At 38.1% G+C, this 27,175-nt stretch overlaps 1 protein-coding gene across 5 annotated transcripts in view; it reads right to left on the bottom strand.

The window, feature by feature from the left end:
- The window catches only part of Acaca (acetyl-CoA carboxylase alpha), a 270,437-nt gene that overhangs the window by 151,383 nt on the left and 91,879 nt on the right, over positions 1 to 27,175 (bottom strand). For all 5 annotated transcript variants that reach the window (XM_048365118.1, XM_048365120.1, XM_048365123.1 and 2 more), the window contains 10 exons: positions 26,010 to 26,120; positions 19,771 to 19,980; positions 16,665 to 16,835; positions 15,060 to 15,221; positions 14,590 to 14,753; positions 10,725 to 10,875; positions 8,437 to 8,540; positions 4,845 to 4,926; positions 3,281 to 3,426; positions 154 to 304 (listed from right to left, as the gene is read on the bottom strand). In XM_048365118.1, the coding sequence (XP_048221075.1) occupies positions 154 to 304; positions 3,281 to 3,426; positions 4,845 to 4,926; positions 8,437 to 8,540; positions 10,725 to 10,875; positions 14,590 to 14,753; positions 15,060 to 15,221; positions 16,665 to 16,835; positions 19,771 to 19,980; positions 26,010 to 26,120 (1,452 nt within the window). The remainder of the gene's footprint in view (positions 1 to 153; positions 305 to 3,280; positions 3,427 to 4,844; positions 4,927 to 8,436; positions 8,541 to 10,724; positions 10,876 to 14,589; positions 14,754 to 15,059; positions 15,222 to 16,664; positions 16,836 to 19,770; positions 19,981 to 26,009; positions 26,121 to 27,175) is intronic.

Below are 27,175 nucleotides of genomic sequence, written 5' to 3'. Positions count from 1 at the left end.
TGTTTTCAAAATCTTAAGGTTCGCAACCCCAATTAAACCAACTGATGTCTTTCCTTTCTATTTCTATTTCCTTTCTGTTATGTTTCACTTCTAGTCCATGCCAGCCAAACATTTTTCCCTCCCATGACCCAATAGCTTATTTGCCACCCTGACCTCAATCTCAGCATAGCACTGGCCAGCAAACACATGGCCTCCATCCTCCACAATGTATTGGATTAACTTCCCAGCAGAAGGTGAGCGCATCACTGACGGGTCATTTTCCTTCTCAAACACACAGGTTTTATTGCCAATCGTGATACGGTATCTGGGAGGTAAGTGGGAGTATGTTAGCCAATAAAGCATTCAGAATGTAAAAACAAATAACAGAAAATGTCTATCTTTAAAAAAATAAATAAATAACAGAAAATCCTGCACGCAAACACAGGCTTGTAAGCACATAGGACATTCATTGTATTTTTTGTTACAATTTCATTATCACTTTCCCCCATTATATTTTCATATGTGTATATATTTTGATCATATCAATTCCTAAAAATCATTTTTTGTTCCTACCCCACTCTTACCTTCTGCTAGTCTCCTTTTTTCCAAACAGCCACTACTTTTAATTTCAAATCTTTTTTTCAAACTGGTTCTGGAGCTTAAACTCAGGGGTGCTGTCCCTGAGCATTAATGTTTAAGGCTAGCACTCTACCGCTAGAACTACAGCTCTACTTCTACCTTTTTGGTGGTTAATTGGACTCATATCCTTAGTCAAAGAACACTGATCAAAAGTTTCAGGGATCTTTTGAATATAGTAATATGTTTGACTATCAACTATCTAGATGCCAAAACAATCTCTCCCTAGAGAGAGAATGGAAGACTGGAGATCCTACAAGAAAAGTTGAAGCAGCATTGAGTAGGAGCCTTTTCCTGTTTCTCCAAGGGTATTCTGTAGAGATCAATTTAGTTTAAGCTTTGTGCTGGGAGCTCTTCCTATAAGGTGAGATGCTCAGGAGTCAGATCAGAATGATTATGGTTTGGGGCCAGCCCAGGCAAAAAGCTAGTGAGACCCCATCTCACTAAATAAAAAGCTGAAGCCGAGCACTGATGGCTCTTGCCTGTTATCCTAGCTATTCAGGAGACTGAGATTTGAGGATCACAGTTCAAAGCCAGTCCAGGCAGAAAAATCCCTGTGAGACTCTTATCTCCAATTAACCACTCAAAAACCACAAGTGGTGCTGTGGCTCAAAGCACTAACCTTGAATAAAAGGGACAGCACCCAGCTCCTGAGTTCAAGCCTCACAACCAACAAAAAAAAATTTTTTAATTAAAAATCTGGACATGATGGCACATACTTGTTATCTGAGCTACATAGAAAAATTGAAATATGGACATAAAAAAATTCTCTGACCTATCTGTTGAAAAGTAGGTCCTAAAAACTTCATTCCAAAGAGGTGTCTGCTTTGTGTACAGAAGTTAAAGGAATCAGAACTAATAAGCCTTGCCAAGGCCACTGCAAATCACTCAAAGTCAAAGTTCCTCATTTTTTATTTTTTGTGCTGGTTCTAGGGCTTGAACTTAGGGCCCAGGCACTATCCCTTAACTTTTGTGCTCAAGACTAGTACTCTTATCATTTGAGCCACAGCTCCACTTCTGGCTTTTTGTTGGTTAATTGAAGATAAAAGTCTCATGGAATTTCCTGCCTGGGCAGGCTTTGAACTGCAATCCTCAGATCTCTGATAGCTATGATAACAGGCGTGAGCCACTGGTACTTCATCATTCTTTTTGATCTAGATTTTGTATATTAGAGAAAGCAGGTGGGGCTGGGGATATGGCCTAGTGGCAAGAGTGCTTGCCCCGTATACATGAGGCCCTGGGTTCAATTCCCCAGCACCACATATATAGAAAATGGCCAGAAGTGGCGCTGTGACTCAAGTGGCAGAGTGCTAGCCTTGAGCAAAAAGAAGCCAAGGACAGTGCTTAGGCCCTGAGTCCAAGCCCCAGGACTGGCCAAAAAAAAAAAAAAAAAGCAGGTGATTTTTTTATATTTTTGTATTTATATTTGTTTTATGTTCTCCATCCATTTTATTCCAAATGATAAAATCATTCATTCATGTTTCAGATTACAGGTATGAAAATCAGCACACTTTTTGCCTGAGCCAATGCTTCACATCATAATCCTACTTCTATATCCTAAGAAGCTGGGATTATAGGTTACACCATCATGCCTAATTTTTCTGGGGTAAAGTTTCTCACTAACTGGGCTGGCCTCAAACTGTGATCTTCCTATCTCTACTTCCAATGGAGCTGAGATTACAAACATGTACCCCACACCTGGCACTTACATGTAATTTCAATATCCATTTCCCTGACAGGTAAGAATATTGAACATATTTTCATATACTTAATGGCCATCTGTACTTTTTTTTGAAAACTGTCTAGTTGATTTTCTCATTTATTGACTGAATTAAAGAATATTATTTGTACTTAGGGGACAAACATAGTACATATGTACGAAATTATTAACAGTGGTTGATTATAAAGAGAGAACATTGTTTTCATTGTCTACCCACACTGGCATGGTAGGGAGACATGTTTTTCTTTTCTTTTTCCTTAAACAGGACTCATTAAATTTTCATACAGACTCAAAGTCCTGGGTTCAAGCAATCTTCTTGCCTCAATCTCCAAAGTAGCTAGGGTTCCAAGAATGTAATATTTTTAAAAATTCATTATAAATTCAGCATCTTGATCAATGTTACTCCTTTCACATGTGGTATTTTCAACTGTAATTACTTTCACATTCTTGACATTTTTTTTTTTTTTTTTCATGCCTATAGTTTTTTTTTTTTTTTTTTTTTTCTCAAATTTTTATTTTCAAACTGACGTACAGAGAGGTTACAGTATCATACGTTGGGCGTTGGATACATTTCTTGACATTCTTGACATTTTTAAATTTCTTTTTTTTTTTTTTTTACCAGTCCTGGGGCTTGGACTCAGGGCCTGAGCACTGTCCCTGGCTTCTTTTTGGCTCAAGGCTAGCACTCTGCCACTTGAGCCACAGCGCCACTTCTGGCCGTTTTCTGTATACGTGGTGCTGGGGAATAGAACCTTGGGCTTCATGTATACAAGGCAAGCACTCTTGCCACTAGGCCATATCCCCAGCCCCGACATTTTTAAATTTCTTTTTTAAATTAAATGTGAGTATACCCAAATAAGCATGAGAAGATTCTCAAAGCTAGTTACTAACAAGTGAAAAAGTTAATACAATGACCAGCAAATAGGCTTAGGAATAGCCACTCACCGATCCACTTCCTCCTTCATGTATGTCGTATAACTACTCCCATCATAAGACAAGAGCAGTCCTCCATCACTTAGCCGGTGCACATCTACTTCTACACATGATCCATTCATGATTACTACATAGGAGTTGGGTGACTGCCGAGTCACCTATAGTAAACAAAACCAGAAGTAGAAAGTCAGTGTGGGAGAACCACAGACAAATTTCATTGTTTCAAAGATACAGGTTTAAAAAACAACAACAAATGCAGGGCTGGGAATGTGGCTCAGGGGTAGATTGCTTGCCTAGCATGCATGAAGCCCTGGGTTCAATTCCTCAGCAGCACATAAACAGAAAAGGCTGGAAGTGGTGCTGTGGCTCAAGAGCTCTACCTAAAAAGAAGCCAGGGCCAGTACTCAGGCCCTAAGTCCAAGCCCCAGGACTGACCAAAAAAAAAAAAAAAAAAAAATCTGACCCTGGTATCAGTGGCTTACACCTATTATCCTAGCTACTCAAGAGGCTGAGATCTGAGAATCAAGTTCAAAACCAGCCCACACAGGATAGTCCAAGAGACTCCTATTTCCAATTAGCCACAAGAAAACCAAAAGTGGTACTGTGGCTCAAAGTGGCAGAGCAGTAGCCTTGAGCAAAACAGCTCAGGAACAGTGCCCAGGCTGAGTTCAAGCACCACAACCGACCAAAGAAAAAAAGAAAAGAAAAATAAAAAAGAAAAAAAGAAATCTGTCAGGAAGAAATTAATATGCTAGGGGCCAATGGCTCATACCTGTAATCCTAGTTACTTAGGAGGCTGAGATCTAAAGACTGCAGTTTGAAGCCAGCCCAGGTGGGAACTTCCTTGAGATTCTTATCTCCAATTAACCACTAAAAAGCCAGAACTGAAGCTGTGGCTCAAGTGGGAGAGTGCTAGCCTTGGTTAAAAAAAAAAAAAAAAACCTCATGGACAGTGCCCAGGACCTGAGTTCAAGCCCAAAGACCAGCATTTTAAAAAAATGTAAAAAGAAATTAACACTCACGCTATCTGCACCAGTGTCTATGACTATGGCATAGTCCTACTTTAAATAAGGTACTTTTAGTTACTGTTCCCTGCACTGTCAGAATTCTCTTCCCCTTTGTCTCTTGATAGTAAAGTTAAGAAGCCAAAAGATTTTCATAGAATTGTCAAATAATGCTTCCCACTACTGACTTGTTAACAACCCAATCTTCCTCTTTACCTCTTCAATGAATGAAAACTCATCCTGTTTCTCTCCATCTGTCTCTGTCTGTCTCTCTCTCTTCCTGTACTGGAGCTGAACTCAAAGATCTTGTGCTCATCCAGTTTGCTTGCACTCTATCACTTGAGCCATACCTCCAATTTTTTGCTGGTCATTTTGGAGATGAGAAGTCTTGCAAACTTTTCTGTCCAGAATAGCCCTCAAACTGAGATCTTCCTGATTTTTTCAGCCTCCTGAGTAGTTAGAACTAAGGTGTGAGTCACCACACCTGACTTTTTCTATCTCTTGACCTATAGTAAACTAGTTTAACTAAGACAGACAAAAACTAGAGTGCAGGCTTCAGTGGGATCACATACCTTAAGTACATACTTGACTCCTTCATAGATCAGTTCAACATCTACTGTGTTCAGAAGTGTATGAGCAGGAAGGACTTGACCCCTAAAGAAAGACAATGTAAGATACACTTCAGAAAGTTATAATAAAGGAAATTCAGAATGTATTATTTCTTAAATAGGAAGGCTAGGAAGAAAACATAAATGACCAATTATAAAGGACTAATGAAGTAATCTATGAAAATAATATATCAAAAACGTTACAATTGGGGCAAAATATTTATAATGTACTATTTTAACTATTTTAAGTGTATAGCTATACAGTACTGAATATATTTCCACTACTGAGCAAATATTTTAATATTTTCATGCACAGTAGATGCAGAGAAGCTTTGTCAGTCCTATATTGTTGTCAGATATGATTAAATCTTTATGTAATCTATTTCCCTGCTCTTAATTTTGTGAAAATATTCCTCCTCAAAAGCAAACAGTAGGGGCTGGGACTATGGCCTAGTGGTAGAGTGTTTTGCCTCGCATACATGAAGCCCTGGGTTCGATTCCTCAGCACCACATATATAGAAAAGGCCAGAAGTGGTGCTGTGGCTCAAGTGGTGGAGTGCTGGCCTTGAGCAAAAAGAAGCCAGGACAGTGCTCAGACCCTCAATTTAAGTCCCAGGAATGGCCAAAAAAAAAAAGGAAAGAATGTCCAAAAAGCAAGGCAAAAATTAATGTGTTCAATTGTCCAAGTGAAAATTTTAGATTTGTTGAAAGGTGGTATGTCCTGAACAGAAGTTGAGCTGCATTATGGAGAAAATGAACCAAGCAGCCAAAGTACTGTACTGAACTCTGCATCCTGAGCATTCAGTTTTTCTTCAACATCTGTGTCTTTGTAAACATATGCCAGCAGATACTAAGGGTCTACCTTTCAAACAACTCGAAGTCCCTGTTTGTATTCTCTTTCTATGAGTGTGAATATTCTTGCTAGTTCTAGATACTAAATTTAGACCATATTTAGACTTTTTTTGTGATGGGCTTATTTTACATATCCTAATAGCCTCAAATTTTATCTTTTAGCATGTGTCAGATTACCCTTCCTCTTAAAGGCTGGATAATATTCCATTGTTACACACATGCCATGTTTTGTTTATCCATTCCAATAGGCATTTGGGACATTTAGCTACTATGAATAATGCTGCTAAGAACATGAAAGTATCTCGATTAGATTCTGCTTACAAATCTTTGGACATATCTAGAAATGATATTGCTGGATCACATTAGTAATTTTCTACTGTCTTACACAGTGGTCCCACCATCTTACATTCCTACCAATATTGTACAAAGGCCTCAACTTCACCACAACCTTTGTCACTTTGTCTGACAGTCGGCATCCTAATGGGTGTAAGGTAATATATCATAGTGATCTTCAGTTGTATTTCCAAATGGTTAGTGGTATTGAGCATCTTCTTGTATATACAACAAAATGCCTTACACCCATTAAAAAGTAAAATAAAACTCTTGTGTACTAATAAGACACATTCTAAGTAAAACATTAAGGGAAAAAAACCAAGGCAAACAGAAGTTTCAGAATACACTGTCACTTAAATTTTAAAAAGCAAGGAATTTTAAAAAATAAAACAAAAGCAGGGGATATGAATCAAATATGACATGTATATGTTTATGTAACTTTAGGATACTTCTGGAAGGTTACAGAAGAAACCAGCAACATGGAATGACACATTGTCATTCCATTGGGTACACTGGGTAGCTAAGAAACAGAGGGAAGAAGACTTCTCATTATATATTTTTTTCAGTCTTGTGAATTTTGAGGCATACGAATTTAATACCTATTCTTAAAAATAAAATCAGGCGAACAAATGCAACAATGGTCCTCACTGGACACCATGAATTATACAATTTGTATGAACTATGCAACCTGTATAAATAGCTTGTATGAACTATACAAGTTGTGAGGGAGATGGTAGGGAAAAAATGGGGAGAGTGAAGGAAAAAATGACACTGTCCAAAAAATATGTACTCTTACAGTGTTGGTGGCTCACACCTGTAATCTTAGCTATTCAGGAAATCTAAGGATGGTAGTTTAAAGCCAGCCTGGGCAGGAAAGTCCATGAGGCTCTTATCTCTGAATAACCAACAGAAAATCAAAAGTACTGTGGCTCAAAGTGGCAGAACAGTAACCTTGAATAAAACAGCTCAGGAACAGTGCTCAGGCTCTAAGTTCCAGCCCCATCATTGACCAAAAAGAAATGTATTCTTTATCTGACCTATGTGACTCCTCTGTATATCACTTTTATAGTAACAATAAAAGTAATAAAATAAAAACTTGGAAAATTAAGAGTCACAATGAAACCCCCGTGTATAACTAATATATGCTAATTGAAAAAAGAAGCACACTGACAAAAAATAGAGGGAGTGATAAACAAGTTGTGAATTAGGGTGATGAATATATAAAAATAATCTATACTACACATGCAGTTCTTAAAAAGTCATAAATTATTTCAAAATACAAGTTATAAAGATAAACTAAAGGATAAACAAATGTAGCAGTGGTACTCAGTAGAAGCTATGTAGAAAATGATTTATAGAACTTGTGGACAAGGATGGAAGGGAAAAACTGGGAGATAGCAAAGGAAGTGGTGCTATTATCCAAAAAGAAGTGTGCTCATTACCTTACTTATGAAATGGTAAAGGTTATGTACATCACCTTAATAATAACAATAAAAAATAATAAAAAGGATAAACTAAAAATAAAAAATGTTAAGAGAGAGGTCATAGAGGAGATTCTAAGTGGTACATTTGCAGACCAACAGAAAAACCATTTTTTTACTAGTAGACACTAGAAATAAGATTGGAATGGTACAAAGAGACCAAAGTGTTCAGCGAGTTGAAAGTCAAACTGAGGGATTTAGATTTGATACACAAGGGAATAACAAGAAAAATGAAAGCTGCTGAAGGTTTTAGTGTACGAGAGTAACATAGTAAAAGATATTTATCACAGAACTTGAATAACTGAAATCTCAGTTCAATTTTGAAAATTTTGTTTCTTTTCTTCCTTTCAGACACTTCAAAAGGGAGTTGTATAAGTCTAGCGACACAGGAGGAAATAAAGTGCCTGTGATTAAAGTGCTTTAATATGATTAGCCCTTTGGATCATTCCTCTGGGGACTCAAAGGCAAAGCTTAGTCTCTGAAATCAGTGCGAGAAATTAGTTCAGTCCTACACATGTCTGACCTTCTACTTGAAAAACTCATGAGGTCATCCTGAATATCAGCCTCAATTATTAATTCCTAAAAGGTAGTGCAGGTAATACCAAAATACTTAGGGTTTAATGCTAGGGAGAAATACCAGATCTTTATCACCATGGTCTAAAGAATTTGCACACAACAGATATTTACTACAGTTTCTGAAAATAAGCAACCTGTTTTAACTGTGGTATGAACATTTCCAGACATTCTCTTGCTTCCTTGCAACTACTGTCCGTGAACAACAAATAGCAATCACAAGCTGCTAGGAAATGACAATCAAACAAATGACTTTTTTTAACTGTAGTATATACTAAGGATAATTAGTTTTCACAACCCACAGAAACAAATACTACCTTTCTAAGGAGTGCAGGAAGTTAGAGACACTATTTCGCAGGCTCACATCTGCCACATGGAGAGCTCCACATACAACTCCCAACATGGTGTCAGGACGCTCTGCCTGAAATGAAGAAAAAGAGAACAGATCAAAAGTCTGGACACTTGGCATAATGGTCCCTCAAGTGAAATCAGAATTGAATTTGTTCTGAAGAATCAGTGAGCTAGGACAATCTCTACCCTTTGCTCTTATTTTTGAGGTTAAAAATAAACACATTTACTTTGGGGATTTGAATTAGAGGTACCACATAAGTTTTTTTTAAGCTAACTTTATAATCTAAGATTTTTCAATGAATTAATCAAAGTTTAATTAAAAAACAGACTGTCAAAAATAAATTCAAAAGGATACAAAGATTTGGCTATTGATATCTAGTGGAAATGTAGACAGACCTTTTGGCAATTTAGATAAATCTAATAATGTCTTTATACCAAATTCTGGTCAATTTTTTTTTATTTTTAATTTTTATTTTGTGCCAGTCCTAAGGCTTGATCACAGGGCCTGAGTGCTGTCCCTGAGCTTTTTTGCTCAGACGCCAGCACTCTACTTGAGTCATGGCTTTTTTTCAGGGATAGTTTATTGGAGTTTTATAGGCCTTCCTGCAGGGCTGGTTTCAAACTGTGCTCCTCAGATCTCAGCCTCCTGAGTCAAAAGGATTATAGGCTTGAGCCACCAATGCCTAGCCAATTGTTTATTTTATTTTATTTATTTATTTATTTATTTTTTGCCAGTCCTGGGCCTTGGACTCAGGGCCTGAGCACTGTCCCTGGCTTCTTTTTGCTCAAGGCTAGCACTCTGCCACTTGAGTCACAGTGCCACTTCTGGCCATTTTCTGTATATGTGGTGCTGGGGAGTCGAACCCAGGGCTTCAAGTATACAAGGCAAATGCTCTTGCCACTAGGCCACATCCCCAGCCCCCCAACTGTTTCTTTTTTAAAACTTTTTTCTGTTTTTGGTCAGTCATGGGGCTTGAACTCTGGGCCTGGGCGCTGTCCCTGAGCTCTTCAGCTCAAAGCTAGTGCTCTACCAGTTAGCCACAGCACTACTTCCATTTTGTGAGTGGTTTATTGGAGTTAAGAGCCTCATAGACTTTTCTGCTTGGGCTGGCTTTGAACTGTGATCCTCAGATCTCAATCTCTCCTGAGTAGCTACGATTACAGGCTTGAGCCAGCGGTGCCTGGCTTAAAACATATTTTTGAGTAACTTAAAATAGCTCAGCAATTCAAGAATAAGAATTGACAACTGGGGGACTGGGAATATGGCCTAGTGGTAGAGTGCTCGCCTGGTATACATGAAGCCCTGGGTTCGATTCCTCAGCACCACATATATACAAAAAGCCAGAAGGGCGCTGTGGCTCAAGTGGCAGAGTGCTAGCCTTGAACAGAAAGAAGCCAGGGACAGTGCTCAGGCCCTGAGTCCAAGCCCAGGACTGGCAAAAAAAAAAAAAAAATTGACAACTGAAACAGGTCCCTCTCACCAATACTTAGTTCACGTTGGTGCCTTAAAACCATACTGAACATCAAATAAAGAGAAAGTAATATTTTAATCCTTGAATATTTCTCTTTAAAGGTAATACTAGAACACAGAAAATGACTGTGTAACACACTATGTGTATGTGCAATGAAAGTAATAAATACCTAAAATGTAGCTTAAAGATATTCTCCTATGCATTGTCAGGCTGACATCTGACACTATCCAGCCAGTAGCCTAATTGTAGAAATTTATAAATTAAATGCACATACACATTACTTTTATTGTACACAGTAGGTTAGTAGTAACACAGGTATGTAGAGATGTATCTCAATCATCAGCCCAGCACAAGCGCTTTAGTTTTTAGTACTAGAGTTTGACCTCAGGACCTCATGCCTGCTAACCATGCTTCCAGTCATTTTTTTTAACAAGTTTTAAGACAAGAGTATCAATTTTTGTCCAAAACCACAATCCTCATGATGTAAGCTTCCTGTGTAGCTTATTCAGCTACTGGTTGAGAAAGGGTCTCACAGGGATGCCTGGGCTGGCGATGAACCATGGTCCTCCCAATTCTAATAACCCAAGTAGCTAAGACTACAGGAAGGAGCCCCCCCTGCACCAAATAAAAACACTTTGAATCTTAAATATTTTAGATAGACCATTGACATTACAATCAAATTTCACCTGGGGAAAAGGAATGATCACAACACAAACCTATTAAAATAAAAATTAAAAACCCTAGACTCAAGAGATTATTTATGCAAGAAGAAAAAGGTATACCTGCACTTTTTCTGCTATCAGTCTGTCCAGCCAGCCAGTGTCAATTCTATTCAATTGAAAGCTTTCAGTCTCTAACAATTTGATCAGGTATTCAACTGTGGTTCGAAAATCACCTCGAATAGATAGCTCCTTCAAAGCCACCACCATATTTCTATTGGAAGAACAGAAGACAATCTGTTTCAGCAACAAATGTTTTATTGTTTTTCAATCATTTTAAAAGAATGGTTTCATTCCTTGGAAGTCTTGGGAAGGCAAGGGGACAGAAAAGCAGTTCCAAGAACAAATAATCGTTGCACGTGTAAGTATACTCATTCACATACATACCAAATAGAATTTGCAAGAAGGTATACTTATAAATTCTCTGCTAGTACCAGAAAAGCATGAGCAAGTCAGATATATTTCATCACACAGAACATAGAGTAAATCATATGTAAACCACCCTCCACATTCATCTGTTATTTTCCATCATTCATTAATTCACACATTTATTGTTGACTAGAACTAATATGTTCTATGTATCTTAATTAAAGTGTAATTTATCCTTTTACCTTACTTATGTATAACTTATATGCAACAAAATACACTTAAGAGTATAGAGTTCAATGAGTTTTGATAAACTTATAAAGTATATTAGAATTTTTTATAAGTAGGCTACTGAAATATCAGCCTGACAATGCATAGGAGAATATCTTTAAGCTACATTTTAGGCATGTGAAATGACTTGTTCATTACTTTCATTCTTTCCCAATTAAGTATCAAATTATTTTCTTTTTTGTCAGTCCTGGGGCTTGAACTCAGGGCCAAGCACTTGTCCCTGAGCTTTTTTGTTCAGGGCTTGCAATCTACCACTTTGAACCGTAGCTTACTTCTGGTTTGGGGATGGTGAAATGGAGAGAAAAGTCTCACAGACTTTCCTTCCCTAGGCTGATTTGAACCGTGAGCCTCAGATCTCAGCCTCCTGAGTAGCTAGGATTATAGGATTGAGCCACCAGTGCCTGGCTAAATGATTGCATTTTACAAGGCAAGCACTCTTGCCACTAGGCCATATCCCCAGCCAATGATTGCATTTTAACAGTAGACTTTTTTTGTATATATATGTCTAGGGTCTATCCTGAACCACTTTCTTCAACAATACTTATTATGTACCTACATGCTCAAGACACACAGGATCATAAGGAAGAAAAAATAAAGACATAGTAATCATATTCAAAATATACATATATAAATATATGTATGTATGTATGATTTTTTTTTCCTTCTAGGAACCTTTCCAGGACCAAGTTAACTGACTCAGCCATATACTCCTTTACTGCATTTCTATAATTCCACCATCATCACATTCACTACACTGTGGGATTTTGTTGTTGTTAAGTAGTTCTACAAAGGAATTTCAATTCCACAAGTCAGGTTATGACCAAAATATATCACGATCAATGTCACCCCTTCCATTGTCTACCTCCTCTTTTCCCATCCCATCCACTGTGTTTATGCCTTTGGATTATACGTTTCCATGATGACAGACACCCTATTTTGGTCCTTACGATACTACCAGAACCAATATATAGTAGATACCAGAAAATATTTGTTGAGTGAAATGAATGAATAAGTGAACAGAGGGAAACAGCAAGAACAAAATAGAGGGAGAAGAAAATATAGGCTGTGACTGTGAATGGTATAATTGAAGCAAAAGGTCTGAGGAGAGTGAATAGGCAAATTCATTCATTCAACAATTATTTCCTGAATGCTTGCTGTATCCAATGGATATACCAGTTCTCATAGTAGTTATATTGTGTTCTATGGAAAACACTAATGTATGGAAAACTACTTGTAACTTTGGAAACATGGGTTGGGACTATTACAGAGAATAAGGCTCTGTCAAGTTGAAAATGTTAAGGACAGAACAAAAAAAACCTCTGATCTGAACTTGTGGCATGTTATCTAGAAGCAAGCTTATTGTAAAATATTTTTACCATATCAAAGTTAACCTAGTTACCTTTATTCTACAAAGAATTATACAGGGCAGGGAAGAAGTAAGGAGAAAGGCTTCTGAAACAGGTCATAGGATATGCTGTAGAAAATACCAGTGGTCTTGCCTAATCAAGACTTAATACCACTAGAGGCCAGTCTGGCAACATACATGAGGTATATGGATGGGGTAATGTGTACCAGAGTTCACTTTTTTTTTTTCCATCTCCAACTTTTAAATACTTTTTCCATCTCCAACTTTTAAATACTGGCAAGTTAAAAACAATCAAACAAAAAACAAACCATTGTGAGCTGATTAAAACACATCTACAAACTGAGACTGGCCAGAAAGCTACCAGTTTGCAAGCTCTAGTGCAAAGTTTCTTCACTGACAGAGGAGGATGAGGCAGTAAAGGGCAGCACTGTGCTAATGTTTGGTTTGGCTTCTGGTAGCACTCTATAAATTTGTAAAATTCTACTTACAGTTTTAGCCAAATGGAGGACATAAAGAACAAAACAGAAGGGATGGGTGAGAATGGTGAAGGGGGTGACATTGATCAAAACACATTATATTCATAAACTGCTTTGTTGAATATCAAGGCCTTTGTACAACTACTTAATAGACATATTTAAAAAGGAAAGAAATGTTGAGATTTCTCTACATCTGAAAATGTTATTAAAAACTAAGAGTATATTTTTGCACAACGCCTTGTCAAAAATATTTGTGTTCAATTAATAAATAAATTAAATTTAAAAAAAGAGACAGGAAGGACAAAAAAAACTAAGAGTATTGATACTTATTTATTAGTTTATAGCTGTGTACAGTTCAAAGGTGAGCAAATTAAAAAATTAATTAAAAGATGGGGGTGTAGCTTCTGGTAGAACAAATGAGTGAGGCCCTGAGTTTAAACACTAATATCCCAAAAAAGAAAGATAAGAAAGGAAGGGGCTGGGAATATGGCCTAGTGGCAAGAGTGCTTGCCTCGTATACATGAAGCCCTGGGTTCAATTCCCCAGCACCACATATATAGAAAACGGCCAGAAGTGGCGCTGTGGCTCAAGTGGCAGAGTGCTAGCCTTGAGCAAAAGAGAAGCCAGGGACAGTGCTCAGGCCCTGAGTCCAAGGCTCAGGACTGGGAAAGAAAGAAAGAGGGAGGGAGGGAGGGAGGGAGGGAGGGAGGGAGGGAGGGAGGAAGGAAGGAAGGAAGGAAGGAAGGAAGGAAGGAAGGAAGGAAGGAGAAAGGGAGGGAGGGAGGGAAGGGAGGGAAGGGAGAAAGGAAGGAGAGAGGGAGAGAGAGAGGGAGGGAGGGAGGGAGGGAGGGAGGGAAGGGAGGGAAGGGAGGGAGGGAAGGGAGGGAAGGGAGGGAAGGGAGAAAGGAAGAAAGGAAGGGAGGGAGGGAGGGAGGGAAGGAGGGAGGGAATTTGGAGTTATATCTTGAGGCTCTGAGTCCAACCTCCAGTATCAAAAAAAACAACAAAAAACTACAGCTGTACCTCTATTTCTATGACTTATTTTATACCAAGCTCTTGATACTAAGCATCTGCCTCTTTCCAATAATAATACTATCCTGTGGGGGAAAATATTATATTTTAAAGCAAATTACTTTATAAGTTTATCAAAAAGAATATTTGAGGACTGGGGCTGTAGTTCAAGTGGCAGAGCATCTACCTAGCATGTGCAAGACCCTGGGTTCAATCACAAAAACAAAACCAGCAAACAGAAAAACATGGGCCAAATACTGCATAAGTTAACAAACACGAATCCAAGTACATACAAGACATTTTTTCAAAGATGTTATCCATAATATAAGGTAAATGATTCCCATTCTCGTGTTTATACCTTCACAAAGGATTAGCACAAATTTGTTTGGCAAAATGCAAACAAATGTTTTATACTCACGAAATTGCTTCTTCTCTGTTTTCTCCCCAGGAAAAGCAGTGACCAAACTGAGAATCAGCAAATTCATGAAGTCCTCCTGCAGCAGCAACACTGAAATAACCCCAAACATTCTTATTGCTGCGGAAATTTAGTTCCTGAACTGTTCCTGAGCTTGGCTTAAAACCCTGTTAAAAAATGAATAACGAGAGACCGTGTTGTTTTTCCAAGAGAGCACTGTTACAGTCTATATTCAGGCTTGGTATAAATTATGTATAGTTGCAGACATAGCACACAAAATCATAAAGGCCAAACAAGGCTCAGTGCTACAAACCCATTGAAGACTCTAAAGTAAAATGGACAGTAAAACAATGATCACTTATCTGCCAAGAACTTCTATAAATTTCTCTCTCCAGAGGAATCCAATATACTTCAAATGTATGTTTATAAGGGAAAGGGGAAAAAAGCATAAACCTTTTTAAGTGATAAGTTACCTCATCAGGATTTTCACTTGTGATCCGAGCAGCGATAACATGGCCTCTTGGACTAGGAACATGAGAAGAATTTTCAAAATCAATGGGAGTATCACCCCAGGGAGAGACCCCATACATCATACGGATATCCTTGATTCTAAATAGAGGGATCCCCATGGCAATCTGAAAGGTAACAAATACATATCATTCATTTAACTTTTCTTAAAACACAGAAGCTATCAGATTCCTTTTTTTTTCCTTTTTGTAACCACAACCTAAAACATGCCAATCTTATGAATGTATTTTACAATCATCAATCTTACCTTACTTGAAATACAATATAACCACAGATAAGTCACTAGATTATTCCTTACTCATAAAAATGACCTCAAATTCCTACAGATCTGAGTTTCTCTCTGTTGTCATTTCTCTATGAGGGGTAAGAATGAAGCTATCCAATGAAACAGTTGATGTTACTAGCAATCCATGAAGTTCAGTTAAAAAAAACTCTCAACAATATTCTAAGTAATTTTTCCATTCCCACAAACTACTGGAAGAAGTAAATAAACTAGTTCTTTAACTACAAGGTATTCCCAAAATGAGCAAAGAAAAACAATAAAAGTAATATCAAACCTTATCATTAGCTACTAATGCTTCATGGACGCAGAGAAGGCAATGATACTGACAGTTGCATTATAAAAACAAAACAATGTATACTACCACAATCTTGCCAGGAAAAGCCTAGAACACCACTCTGATAAATTTTTATGAGGAAAAAAAGCTGGGCCTCCAGTGGCTCATGCCTATAATCCTAGCTAAACAGGAGGCTGAGATCTGAGGATTGGCGTTCAAAACCAGCCCAGGCAGGAAAGTCTATGAGACTCGAATCTCCAATTAATCACAGAAAAAGCCAGAAATGGTGCTGTGGCTCAAGTGGTAAAGTGCTAGCTTTGAGTAAAAGGAGCCCAGGACAGCACCCAGGCCCAGAGTTTCAGCTCCAGGACTGGCAAAAATAAATAAATAAATTACTGCAATAACCCTAGAACCAGGAATAGAAGCTAGTTACAAAATTGCAAAGTTTTGCTGGTGTTGGTGGCTCACTCTTGTAATCCTAGATACTCAGGAAGCTGAGGACCGAAGTTCAAAGCCATCCCAGGCAGGAAGTCCATGAGACTCATCTCCAATTAGCCACCAGAAAACCAGAAGTGGTACTGTGGCTCAAGTGGTAGAACACTATCCTTGAGCTGAAGAGCTCAGGGACAGTGCCCAGGCCTAGAGTTCAAGCCCCATAAGACTGACCCCCACACAAAAGAAAACATTGCCAAGTTTTTAATAATGAAATAACCGAATAAAGCATTAGGTTTTTACAGTTTCTTCCTAAAGTATGAGAACTTGTATCAGATGTGTCTGAGTAGTAAATGCAGTAATATGTCTATTTGTACCTTATCAGGAAAACTAACTCACACACATATACCCCCAAAAAGCAAAAGAGCAACAAACATTAGGTGAGACTCAGATAGGAGGTGCTTCTCTTTAATCAGACACTGGTTAAACAAGTTTTTCAGGCACCTCCAACATTCCTAACTTCTCTATATTCTAACTGAAGCCCAGTTCAGGGTGACTCACCTGGAGTTGTGCTGCAGGGAGATTGACGTCAGCTACCATCTCTGTACAAGGGTGTTCCACCTGTAGCCGAGGGTTGAGTTCCAGAAAGTAGAAGCTGCCATCCTGGCTATACAGGTATTCCACAGTTCCAGCACTCACATAACCAACCATTTTGGCAAGTTTCACTGCACACTTGAAAGACAAGCAAATATATTACCTTACCCAGCTACTCAATCACTGCAATGACCTACAGTCTCTCCCTGGCTCAACTATACAGTGTTTAGGAAGAGTCACCAAAGACTTTTGGCTACATGACAGCAAATTTCACCCTTTATTTATATGCAATATCCTGGGACATGGATGACAAACTCAATGTCACCATCAGATCACAAGCAACTTTACTCCATCAGACGACATAAGGAATTAAGCAAAAATGAATTGGAACAAAACCTAGAGATTGCCCCATGGCTTCTAGTATTCTGTATGTTCCCTACCACCCACTTTTCAAAAACATTGCTATCAAGCTAATAAACTGGATTTTCTAATACCTTAGTATGCTTTAACCATCAGGATGATGGTTAACATCGATGAGTGATATGCCTAACTTGTAAACTCAATTTTGAAACAAAAATCGCTTGTCTTCTTCCTGGCTTTTCCTTTCTTATGCACTAGGACATGATTATGGCAGTACAAGACATTTCAATCATGGAGATGAGAACACAGAAAGAGTGACAAAGAAAAATAAGCAAGAACTTCCCTCCCTAGACAGTCTCATAGAATAAAACTCCTTCATTAAATAATAATAAATAAAAACTGGGCCTACACTATCATTGGAAATAAAAGTAATCTCTTTCTTATTAGGGTTAGTAGGCTTTTTTGATCTTTTTATCTTTTTTTTTTTTTCTGGCTCTACAAGAATTTTGAATCCAATGCCTACCATTTGTTAGGAAGGTATTCTACTTCTCAAGCCACACTCCCAGCTCTTAGATCATCTTATTATAGAAGCTTTAACAATACTTTATTTAATATAGACCTTAGTGACTACTGGCAGGATGTGCTGCTGTTTTAAAAAATTAAAATATATAAAATGGATTACCAATAGGGGGTAGCTAACAAACAAACAGTACCAGCAGGAAAGTGGTGGTCTCCTTGTTACAGCATGATGTAACACTTAGTGAATTACTTCCTACAATTCTGGAGGGTTGACCATATATAACACAACTAAGAGAAATGATTCATATACTGAAAAATCTAAGTGCTCTTGTGCCTCAAAAACAATTTATCTAATTCTTACTCTGAAGTAATTTGGTATCAAAGATCAGATTTAAGAAAAGTGCTATAGTTTCAGCTGGCCCCAAGGCAGAAAACATTAAATCCAAGAGACAGAGATGAGCTAAGTGAAGAAGCATATCTCAGAACTAAAGTTGCTAAATCTAGAAGAAATTGCTGAGTGTGGTTACTCCATTCTGAAGCTGAGTATTTTTTAAAAAGGCATAGAAGTTACTGTGCAAGCTATATTTCTAAATAATCCATCAGCCCATCCACCAAAAAAAGCCTGTGACATTGATGACTGGAGCAACAATTGTACCTATACCAACTGAAAATGTGTTGTCAAAGTTTTCTCAAAGCAGGCATAGTCTGCAAAGCCCAATTCACAAAGAAACAAACAGGATTTTCCCAGGAACAAAGTCTGGCATTTTAAAGGATAATGGACAAGGGACTGTGAAGGAGCAGGACCAGAGCAGCCGTATACACATGAAGTACTACTTCACAAAATAGCAAGCAATAAACACAATTTATGCCCAGAAAAATTTGTTGACTGCTGTATACTAATGACTGCTGAATACCTTAATGATATTCGATGAGAAAGGAAGAGGAATAAAAACTTGTATTTAGGTCACTGGACCACTACGAAAACAAATACATGTGTAAAAGAATGTTTACCACCTAGAGATCATGGGTGATCTAGAGATCTTATGTACATCTTGAATCTATAATAACTGTGTTACTAGTAAGGACTTAAGGCTACTTTCCTTGGAGAAAGGCTAAGAATATTCTGAGTATGAAATAAAGAATAAAAATAAAGAATAATGGGTAGCCAAAAGGGCACACTGAGGCACAGGTTACTAAATGCCCTCCAACATCTTTCTTCATCTTTTTAGGAAAATAATCTCCTGAATTTTAGCCAAATATATAATAACTTAGCTAGTGACTACAGTTCCTAACATCTTTTATGCTAAGCAGGACTGAATTTTAGCTAATGGAACAAGAACATAAGTGACATATGTGACTTATAGATCATGTTTTTATCTGCTTGCTCTGTCTTTCTTCTTCCCCTTCCACTGACTACAATTAGAAGATAATCCTGTGACTTTTCTTAATCATGAAGAAGATAACATCATCTAAGTGCAAAGGTTGGCAAACTTTTTTGCAAAAAGTCAGATTGTAATTGTTCTCAACTTTGTGGAAAACACAATTTTCCACAGCTCTTTAGTTCTCTCATAATAAAGTAGACACAGAAAATACAAAGGATACTCAATGATCTAAAAGTAGTTAACAAATTATTTAAAAATTCAGTATTGACTAGAGATAAAGATATTGATTTTCTTTTTGGCCAGTCCTGGGGCTTGAACTCAGGGCCTGAGCACCATCCCTGAGCTTCTTTTGCTCAAAGCTAGCGCTCTACCACTTGACCCACAGTATTGCCTTGACTTTTTCTGAGTGGCTTACTGACTATTAGAGTCTCATGGACTTTCCTGCTTGGGCTGGCTTCAAACCACAACCCTCAGCTCTCAGCCTCCCAAGTAGGTGGATCATGGGTGTGAGCCACCAGCATCCAGTCAATATTGTGCTTTTTAACCTGATTGTTTGAGGTTTTTAACAAGCAGTTCCATTTTTTTTGATTGATTAACACCAAGTCTCAAAGGAATCTATTGAAATCCATTATTTTCTTAAAACTTTAAGTATCTTGAAAGTTCACATGATAGATCATTTCTCATCAATTTTTTTTCTAAGAGAAAGATAAAACAGTCATCAACTTCAGAATCATTACTTGCAACTGCACTGTCAGGCTGGCATACAAACTGAATGAAAAAGAAAGAAAAAATAAAACATTTAATAGACATACCTGTTCCATATGTTCAAATACTGCTGGGGTAGCAATAGCAGCAGGTGCCTCTTCAATAATCTTCTGATGCCTGCGCTGTACAGAGCAATCACGACCAAACAAAGAGATGGCATTTCCGTACTGATCTGCTAGGATTTGTACCTCGAGGTGACGAGACTGTTTAGCTAGTCTCATCACAAATATTGGAGATCCAGGGACTTCAGCTTGAACCTATGTTAGAAAATGAAATAAAACAAATCCTTATTACGTAGTAAATATTTATTCTGCACTGATAACTTCCTTTGATTTCCATAAGCTGATACCTACAAGTGTGAGTAGCTGTTAATCAGAAGGAAAATAAGATGAATAAAAGATAGTATATACCCTGATCTATTTTTAAGGTATTACATTCTGAGTTATTTAACTCTATTAGCGAATACAAAAATATAAAACATCCAGTATGTTACAAGGGTAAACACAAAATACTTGACAACACATACACATGTACTGATCCCACAACAATGCAAAATACCATCATGTACTGCATACAGTCCAATGTGAAACATGCTCCAAACTAGATGCTTCTCTGGTTCACAATACATTACACATAGTGGTATTGAAGTCAAAGGACTTCTTTCTATCTTTAATTCTGAAAACCGCTATGAGTAAGAACATTGGTAATTTCTTTCACATCAAAGATACACCTGTGTTTTCTGATTTCCAGAGTTTCTACTCCTATTTCAACTGGTGATCTTCTTTCTCCTTTGAAAGCATTTTTTTCCCTCCAGATGCTCTAGGATAATGTCTATGTTTTATACCCAAGTTTGGGGAAGGTCAGGTGGCAAATTAAGTCTAATAAGCTTAGATGTGATTTTGTCTTGCTTTGGGCTCATACTATCTTTTGAATCAGTGTGCAGTATTTTTTAAGCCATTCAAGGAAATTATTAGCCATCATCTCTTCAAATAAGACTTCCTGCTTCATTACTTCTTCATTGTTTCTGCTTCATCCTCTTTCTCTTCTTCTCTGAGACTTAAAGTGCCTGATGAAAAATCATTTTGCTGTATCTCATCTGCCTTGTATGCTTTTCATTTTTTAGCTGTTCGTCTATATTATAAGTCTATATAATAAGTCTGTTTATAATGCTTATTTGAACAGCTATCACATGCATGTGCATATCATCATCTGATAACTAGAGTAGGGCTGACTGATCCTATTCACATGTTTGGCTATATGTTGTTGGCTATTGACTGGGAGGTCTAGGGAGCCACACTAGAACATGCTTGTTTCTATTCCATGTGGCATCTCACCTTCCAGTATGCTACACCAGGCTTCTTTAGTGTTCCTAGAAGGCCAGGGAAAAAGTGGTAGTCTTGAAGGGTACACTGTAGAATTTACATATCATTTTGGCTACTTAGTCATGGTTTAAGCAAGCAACAAGGCCAGGTCAGCTACAATTCAAGCAGTGAGGGAAGAGATGCCATCTCTTGAGAGGAGGAACAGCAAAGTCACACTCAAATGGGTTGTACCTACAGGAACAGGAGGAGTTATTGCTTCCAGCTCTACAAACAATCTACTATGGTCCACTCTATGGCTACAATAATTCACATACCTCCCACATGCAAATTAGGCTCACCTCTCCTATGACACCCCCCCCAAGTCTCATCCAATCATGGCATCTGGCTTGACATCCACTTTCCTCATGGCACATGACCAGAAGTAAGTAAGATTCTTAAGATTAGGGACAGCTCTTCAGGCACAGTTTCTCTTTATCCAAAGACCTGGGAACTCAAAAGACGAGTTATCTGCCCCAACACCTCCAACATTCAATGATGAAATTAGGAGAAAGAACTAAAAAAGATACTCCTGTTCAAAAAGGACAAGATGGAAGGTAAATAGTGGTCACTAGTTCACAGCAATTTTTAAATCCAGATGAATACAAGGGGATTTTACTCTAGAGGAATGGATTTTTTAATACGGTTCTGTACCCTTTTAGGAAGTGTACCCACTTTAGAGGTGGGTCCCTAATCACAGAACATGCACATGCACACACGCACGCACACACACACACACACACCCTGTTCACTCTACTGAAAATTCTCTTTTTATTAGAAATAACCAATGCTTAGAGCTCAACAACATTCTGTCTGCTTCCTGTCCGCTTCCTGTCCATAAAAAGTTGAAGGCCCGGGGCTGGGAATGTGGCTTAGACATAGAATGCTTGCCTAGCATGCACAAAGCCGTGGGTTCAATTCCTTAGCACCACATACAAAGAAAAAGCTGGAAGTGGCACTGTGGCTCAAGAGGTAGAGTGCCAGCCTTGAGCAAAAAGAAGCCAGGGACAGTGCTCAGGCCCTGAGTCCCAAGCCCCAGGACTGGCAAAAAAAAAAAAAAAAGTTGAAGGCCCAAAGGCTTCTGTTATTGTATAGGTTTAAAATGTCCCCCAAAAGGCTCATATGTTAAACATATAGACTCCCACTGCAACAGTTAACAGGTGGTTTTCTGGGGTGATTGAATCAAGAAAGCGCTCATCTCACTGATGGATTAACCTGCTGATCAGTCCATAATTGAATGGACCACTGGAAGATAATAGAAACTAGAAAGTAAGGACCTTAATGGAGGCCGTAGGCCACTAAGAACATGAACTTGAAATATAAATCTTATCCCATGTGCTCTCTTTGCTTCCTAGCTCCTTGAGGTGAGCAGCTTTCCTCTGCCACAATGCTTCTGCCATGATGAACTCCCTTACTGTAGGCCCCAAAGTCACTGGACCAAGCAACCATTAACTGAAATCTTTGAAACTATGAGACAAAATAAATCTCTCCACTTTTTAAAAAACTGTATTTTATTACCTTTTAGTTGTACAAAGAAGTTACCATCTAATAAATCAATATCTAGGTACAATGCATCTTGTATAAAGTCACCCATCTCATCATTCTCTCCCATCCTTCCCAACTCAAACCCCTCCTTTAATTTCCTTAATTTCATAGGATATGTATTGAATATTATAATTGTATTCTCCCCCAATTCCTCTCTTCATTCATCTACCTCCCTCCCCTTAGCACTTGCCCAGTTTCCCAGTACTCATTCTGTCGGACTGTGAGTTTTTCTAAGGAATTACACCATAATATTTGTTAATATATCTCAATGATGAAATTAGAAGAAAAAACTAAAAAAGATACTCCTGTTCAAAACGGACAGGATGGGAGGTAAATAGTGGTCACCAGTTCACAGTAATTTTAAAATCCAGATGGATACATGGGGTACATTTGCATACAACTCTCTGTTTACTTGTACATTTATAAATTAGTTCTAGATTTCACATGTGAGTGAAAACATGCATCTTTTGTCTCTCTGGGCCTAACTTACTACACTTATTTTTTTTCCAGGTCCATATGTTTCTTTGCAAATGATACATCATTTTAATGGATAAGTAAAATTCCTCTCTTTAAACTGTTTTTCAGGCATTTTATCACAATGACAGAAAGCTAATTGCCTTTTCTCATCTTAAACTACTTCTGTCTCTTAATTCCTTTGGTACAATCATCAATACAAGTCACTTGACAACTTTGTGAGTTTCCTATGGATCATGTTGAAGTTAAAAGTTTAACTCAAAACCATATGCACTGAATTTTTATGTAGACTTCTCTACATTCTGTGCATGTCTAGGTACCGTGGGGAAACATCTTTAATATTACTAGAAGAATGTTCTCAGAATTGAAAAGGTAATGTACTAGGTACAACATAAATTTCTGAGGTCTTTCTTAAAGTCACCAGCACTCTGGATTTGATCTTTATTTTAAATCCTTTCCTTTCTTTTCATTTTTGGTGGTACTGGAGTTTTAACTCAAGGATTTTACTTGAGTCACCATAAGACCTTTTTTGCTTCTGTCATTTTTTCAGATAGAGTCTCCAGTTTCAGCCTGACTGGACTCATACTTTGACCTTCCAATTTACAGCCTTCTGTGTTCCTGGAATTACCGGTGAGAGCTACCTTGTTCAAGCCCTTGACCTAAACTGAGACATGTTTTACATGGCAGTTAGAAAAACTGGAAAGTAGAAACAACATATTTTCAAACACAAGTTCTAACTTCTTTATACAAATTCTGCTAACAAAATATCTTCTCCAGCTCATTTGTTATAATCCCTTAGCATAAGCAACTAGAAGCATTCCATAGATACTTTTAGTTCTTTGTCTAGAAATTCATGACTATATTATATACATTCTCTGTCTTTCAAGTTATCTTAGACACTTTTTGTAACAGTTGTACCATTATGGGACATGAATTATCTCTTTTCCAGAATCTAATAACAATCATTTTCCTACTTTTCTAGCTCCCACTAAACAGTCTGCTCACCATTACTACAACCTGCATTCACATGCCTCTCATTGAGTTTTCTAGCTTCCACTTACGTGCCAGTTTTGAAGGGAATGTCACATCCTTTTCACTATGGCACTATCATACCTGTAAGCATCAATATCTGTGTTGGTTATCTACTGATAGATACCTACAAATGTGCAAAAATGTAGTGACTCAGGATAGCAACCATTTTACTTGCTTATGATTCTGTGGATCAGCACTGTGAGCTGGGCTCAGCTGGTGATCTTGTCACTCTTTGACCAATATGTGAGGCTTATTCCGAGGGAAAGGGCACAAACTACACAACCAATTAGTTTAGGCTTCAGAATTTGTGTAGCATTTCTGCCACATTCTACTGGTCAAAACAAGTCCAAACCCAGTTTAAATTCAAAGGGCAGAAAAGGGGATTCTATTTTCTGATGGAAAGAGAATACCATTATTCTGTATAGTACAGTGGAAGGTGTACAGAGATGACAGGAGTTTCCATGGTCATCTTTGCAAAGACTAGCCCAGACTGCTCTATATTGTTCATTCTTTGTCTCTCTTCGTGCTTCACAATAAATTATCTTCTTTTTTTTTTTTTTCCAGTCCTGGGGCTTGGACTCAGGGCCTGAGCACTGTCCCTGGCTTCTTTTTGCTCAAGGCTAGAACTCTGCCACTCGAGCCACCGCGCCACTTCTGGCCATTTTCTGTATATGTGGTGCTGGGGAATTGAACCCAGGGCCTCATGTATATGAGGCAAGCACTCTTGCCACTAGGCCATATCCCCAGCCCCATAAAATTATCTTCTATTTCCAGCAATTAAATCTTTCCTTGACTGCATTGGATATTAATTTTAGTGATTGCATTTTCAGTTCTAGAATTTTCACTTGTTTCTTCTGTACTCAAATTCTCCATCTTGCCATTAACTTCTCTGAATGCATTAAACATGGTTACTATACATCCTATTCTGAGTTTATTACCAAATCTTCTGTGGATCTGATTCTACCAACTTTTGTTTTTGTTTTTTTCCACTTCTTTGTTTGGTCTTGCTGAAGTCTCAACTCAGGGTATCACACACGTACCAAGCAAGTGTTCTGCCATTTGATGCATTCTCTAAGCCCTTGATTTTAGTTCTTCTTGGTTTTCAACCTTTCTTTCTTGGTTTTCAATCATGTAGCTTTTCAATCATGTGCTTGCTTAGTTTGTCTTTGGTACTTAATACACCACATGAAAAGTTAATAGAAATAATTTAAAATTCTTGGGCTGGGAATATGGCCTAGTGGTAAAAGTGCTTGTCTCGTATACATGAAGCTCTGGGTTCGATTCCTCAGTACCACATATATAGAAAAAGCCAGAGGTGGTGCTGTGGCTCAAGTGGCAGAGTTCTAGCCTTGAGCAAAAAGAGGCCAGGGACAGTGCTCAGGCCCTGAGTTCAAGCCCCATTACTGGCAAAAAAAAAAAAAAATTCTTGGTGTTATAGTTTCTATTCTCTGAATGACCTAACTGAATAAAACTTGAGTTAAATTGGACATTTCATTAAATTTTCCTCCTGCTAATAACAAGCAAGTGAAGACTAGAGGAAGCCTAGACTAGATACAGACAAAAAAAATTAGGGACTGGGAATATGGCCTAGTGGTAGAGTGCTTGCCTCGCATACATGAAGCCCTGGGTTTGATTCCTCAGCACCACATATATAGAAAAAGCCAGAAGTGGCGCTGTGGCTCAAGTGGTAGAATGCTAGCCTTGAGCAAAAAGAAGCCAGGGACAGTGCTCAGGTTCTGAATTCAAGCCCCAGAACTAGCAAAAAATAAAAATTAAAAAGTTAAATATTCTCTGGATATCCAAATCACAATATGAGTTAAATCATACATCTCTAAAATACATGTTAGTTGAAATAAACAAAACCACTTGCACTCTACCTGTCTGAACAGATTAGGAAAGTCATCTGCGTTGTTGACTTTTCTGATTCCCTTTCCTCCTCCTCCTTCTGAGGCCTTGATCATTACTGGATATCCAACTTCTTCTGCTGCCTTCAAGAAAAGAAAGGAAAAATACAAATTGTATTAATTAGTAGGACTGGCATGTTCTCCCTTTAAGAAAGCTACCATAGCTAGATATGGCGGCTCATACTTGTAATCTTAACTCTTTGGGAGGTTGAAATCAGAAGGGTTGAGGTTCCACACAAGTCTTAGCAAAAAAGTTGTTAATGCTGGGCACAGTGGCTTATGTTTGTCATTTCAGCTACACAAGAGGCTGAGATCAGAAAGATCATAGTTCCAAAATAGCACTCCTCCCAAAAATAAAGATTCATGATTAGGGGATGAGTAGGGCTGGGAGAGATGGGGGAGAATGATGAAAGTGATGACATTAATCAATAAGTATTATACTGGGCTGGGGATATGGCCTAGTGGCAAGAGTGCTTGCCTTGTATACATGAGGCCCTGGGTTCAATTCCCCAGCACCACATATACAGAAAATGGCCAGAAGTGGCGCTGTGGCTCAAGTGGCAGAGTGCTAGCCTTGAGCAAAAAGAGGCGAGGGACAGTGCTCAGGCCCTGAGTCCAAGTCCCAGGACTGGCCAAAAAAAAAAAAAAAAGAAGTATTATACTCATTGACATGAAACTCCATCTCAGTAGAAAAAGCTGCATACAGTAGTACACATCTGTCATCCTAGCTATGGTGGGAAATGTGAATAGGAGCATCTCATTCCAGGCTGTCCCAGGGCAAATAAAGAGACCCTATGTTAAAAGATAACTAGGGTGAAAAGGGTTGGAGGGACAACTCAAACATCAGAGGCCCTGACGGGTCAGTTTGGAAGAAGAAACTTGAGCATGCATAGCATATCCTCTTTCTCTTCAAGATCAATCTATTGTACAGAATATATGTTTAATAGCTCTTAGCCAGAATTATAAAAATTGTGTCTCTGTAGAAGAAAAGCTGGTTATGCAGCACTACCAGTAATGAGGGAAGGAATGAGCCTGATTAACTCTGGCATGCTGTTTAAGTTTCACTGTTCCTATAAATGTAAGCCACTTCTATTAACATCTCTTTTTATAATAAAGATGACAGTTTAGCCTCTATCTTC

This window comes from Perognathus longimembris, chromosome 17, assembly GCF_023159225.1.
Source record: "Perognathus longimembris pacificus isolate PPM17 chromosome 17, ASM2315922v1, whole genome shotgun sequence".
In the NCBI taxonomy this organism is placed as follows: Eukaryota; Metazoa; Chordata; class Mammalia; order Rodentia; family Heteromyidae; genus Perognathus; species Perognathus longimembris.
The sequence above is the reverse complement of the archived record's forward strand: the minus strand, read 5'-3'. Positions and strand labels throughout refer to the sequence as shown.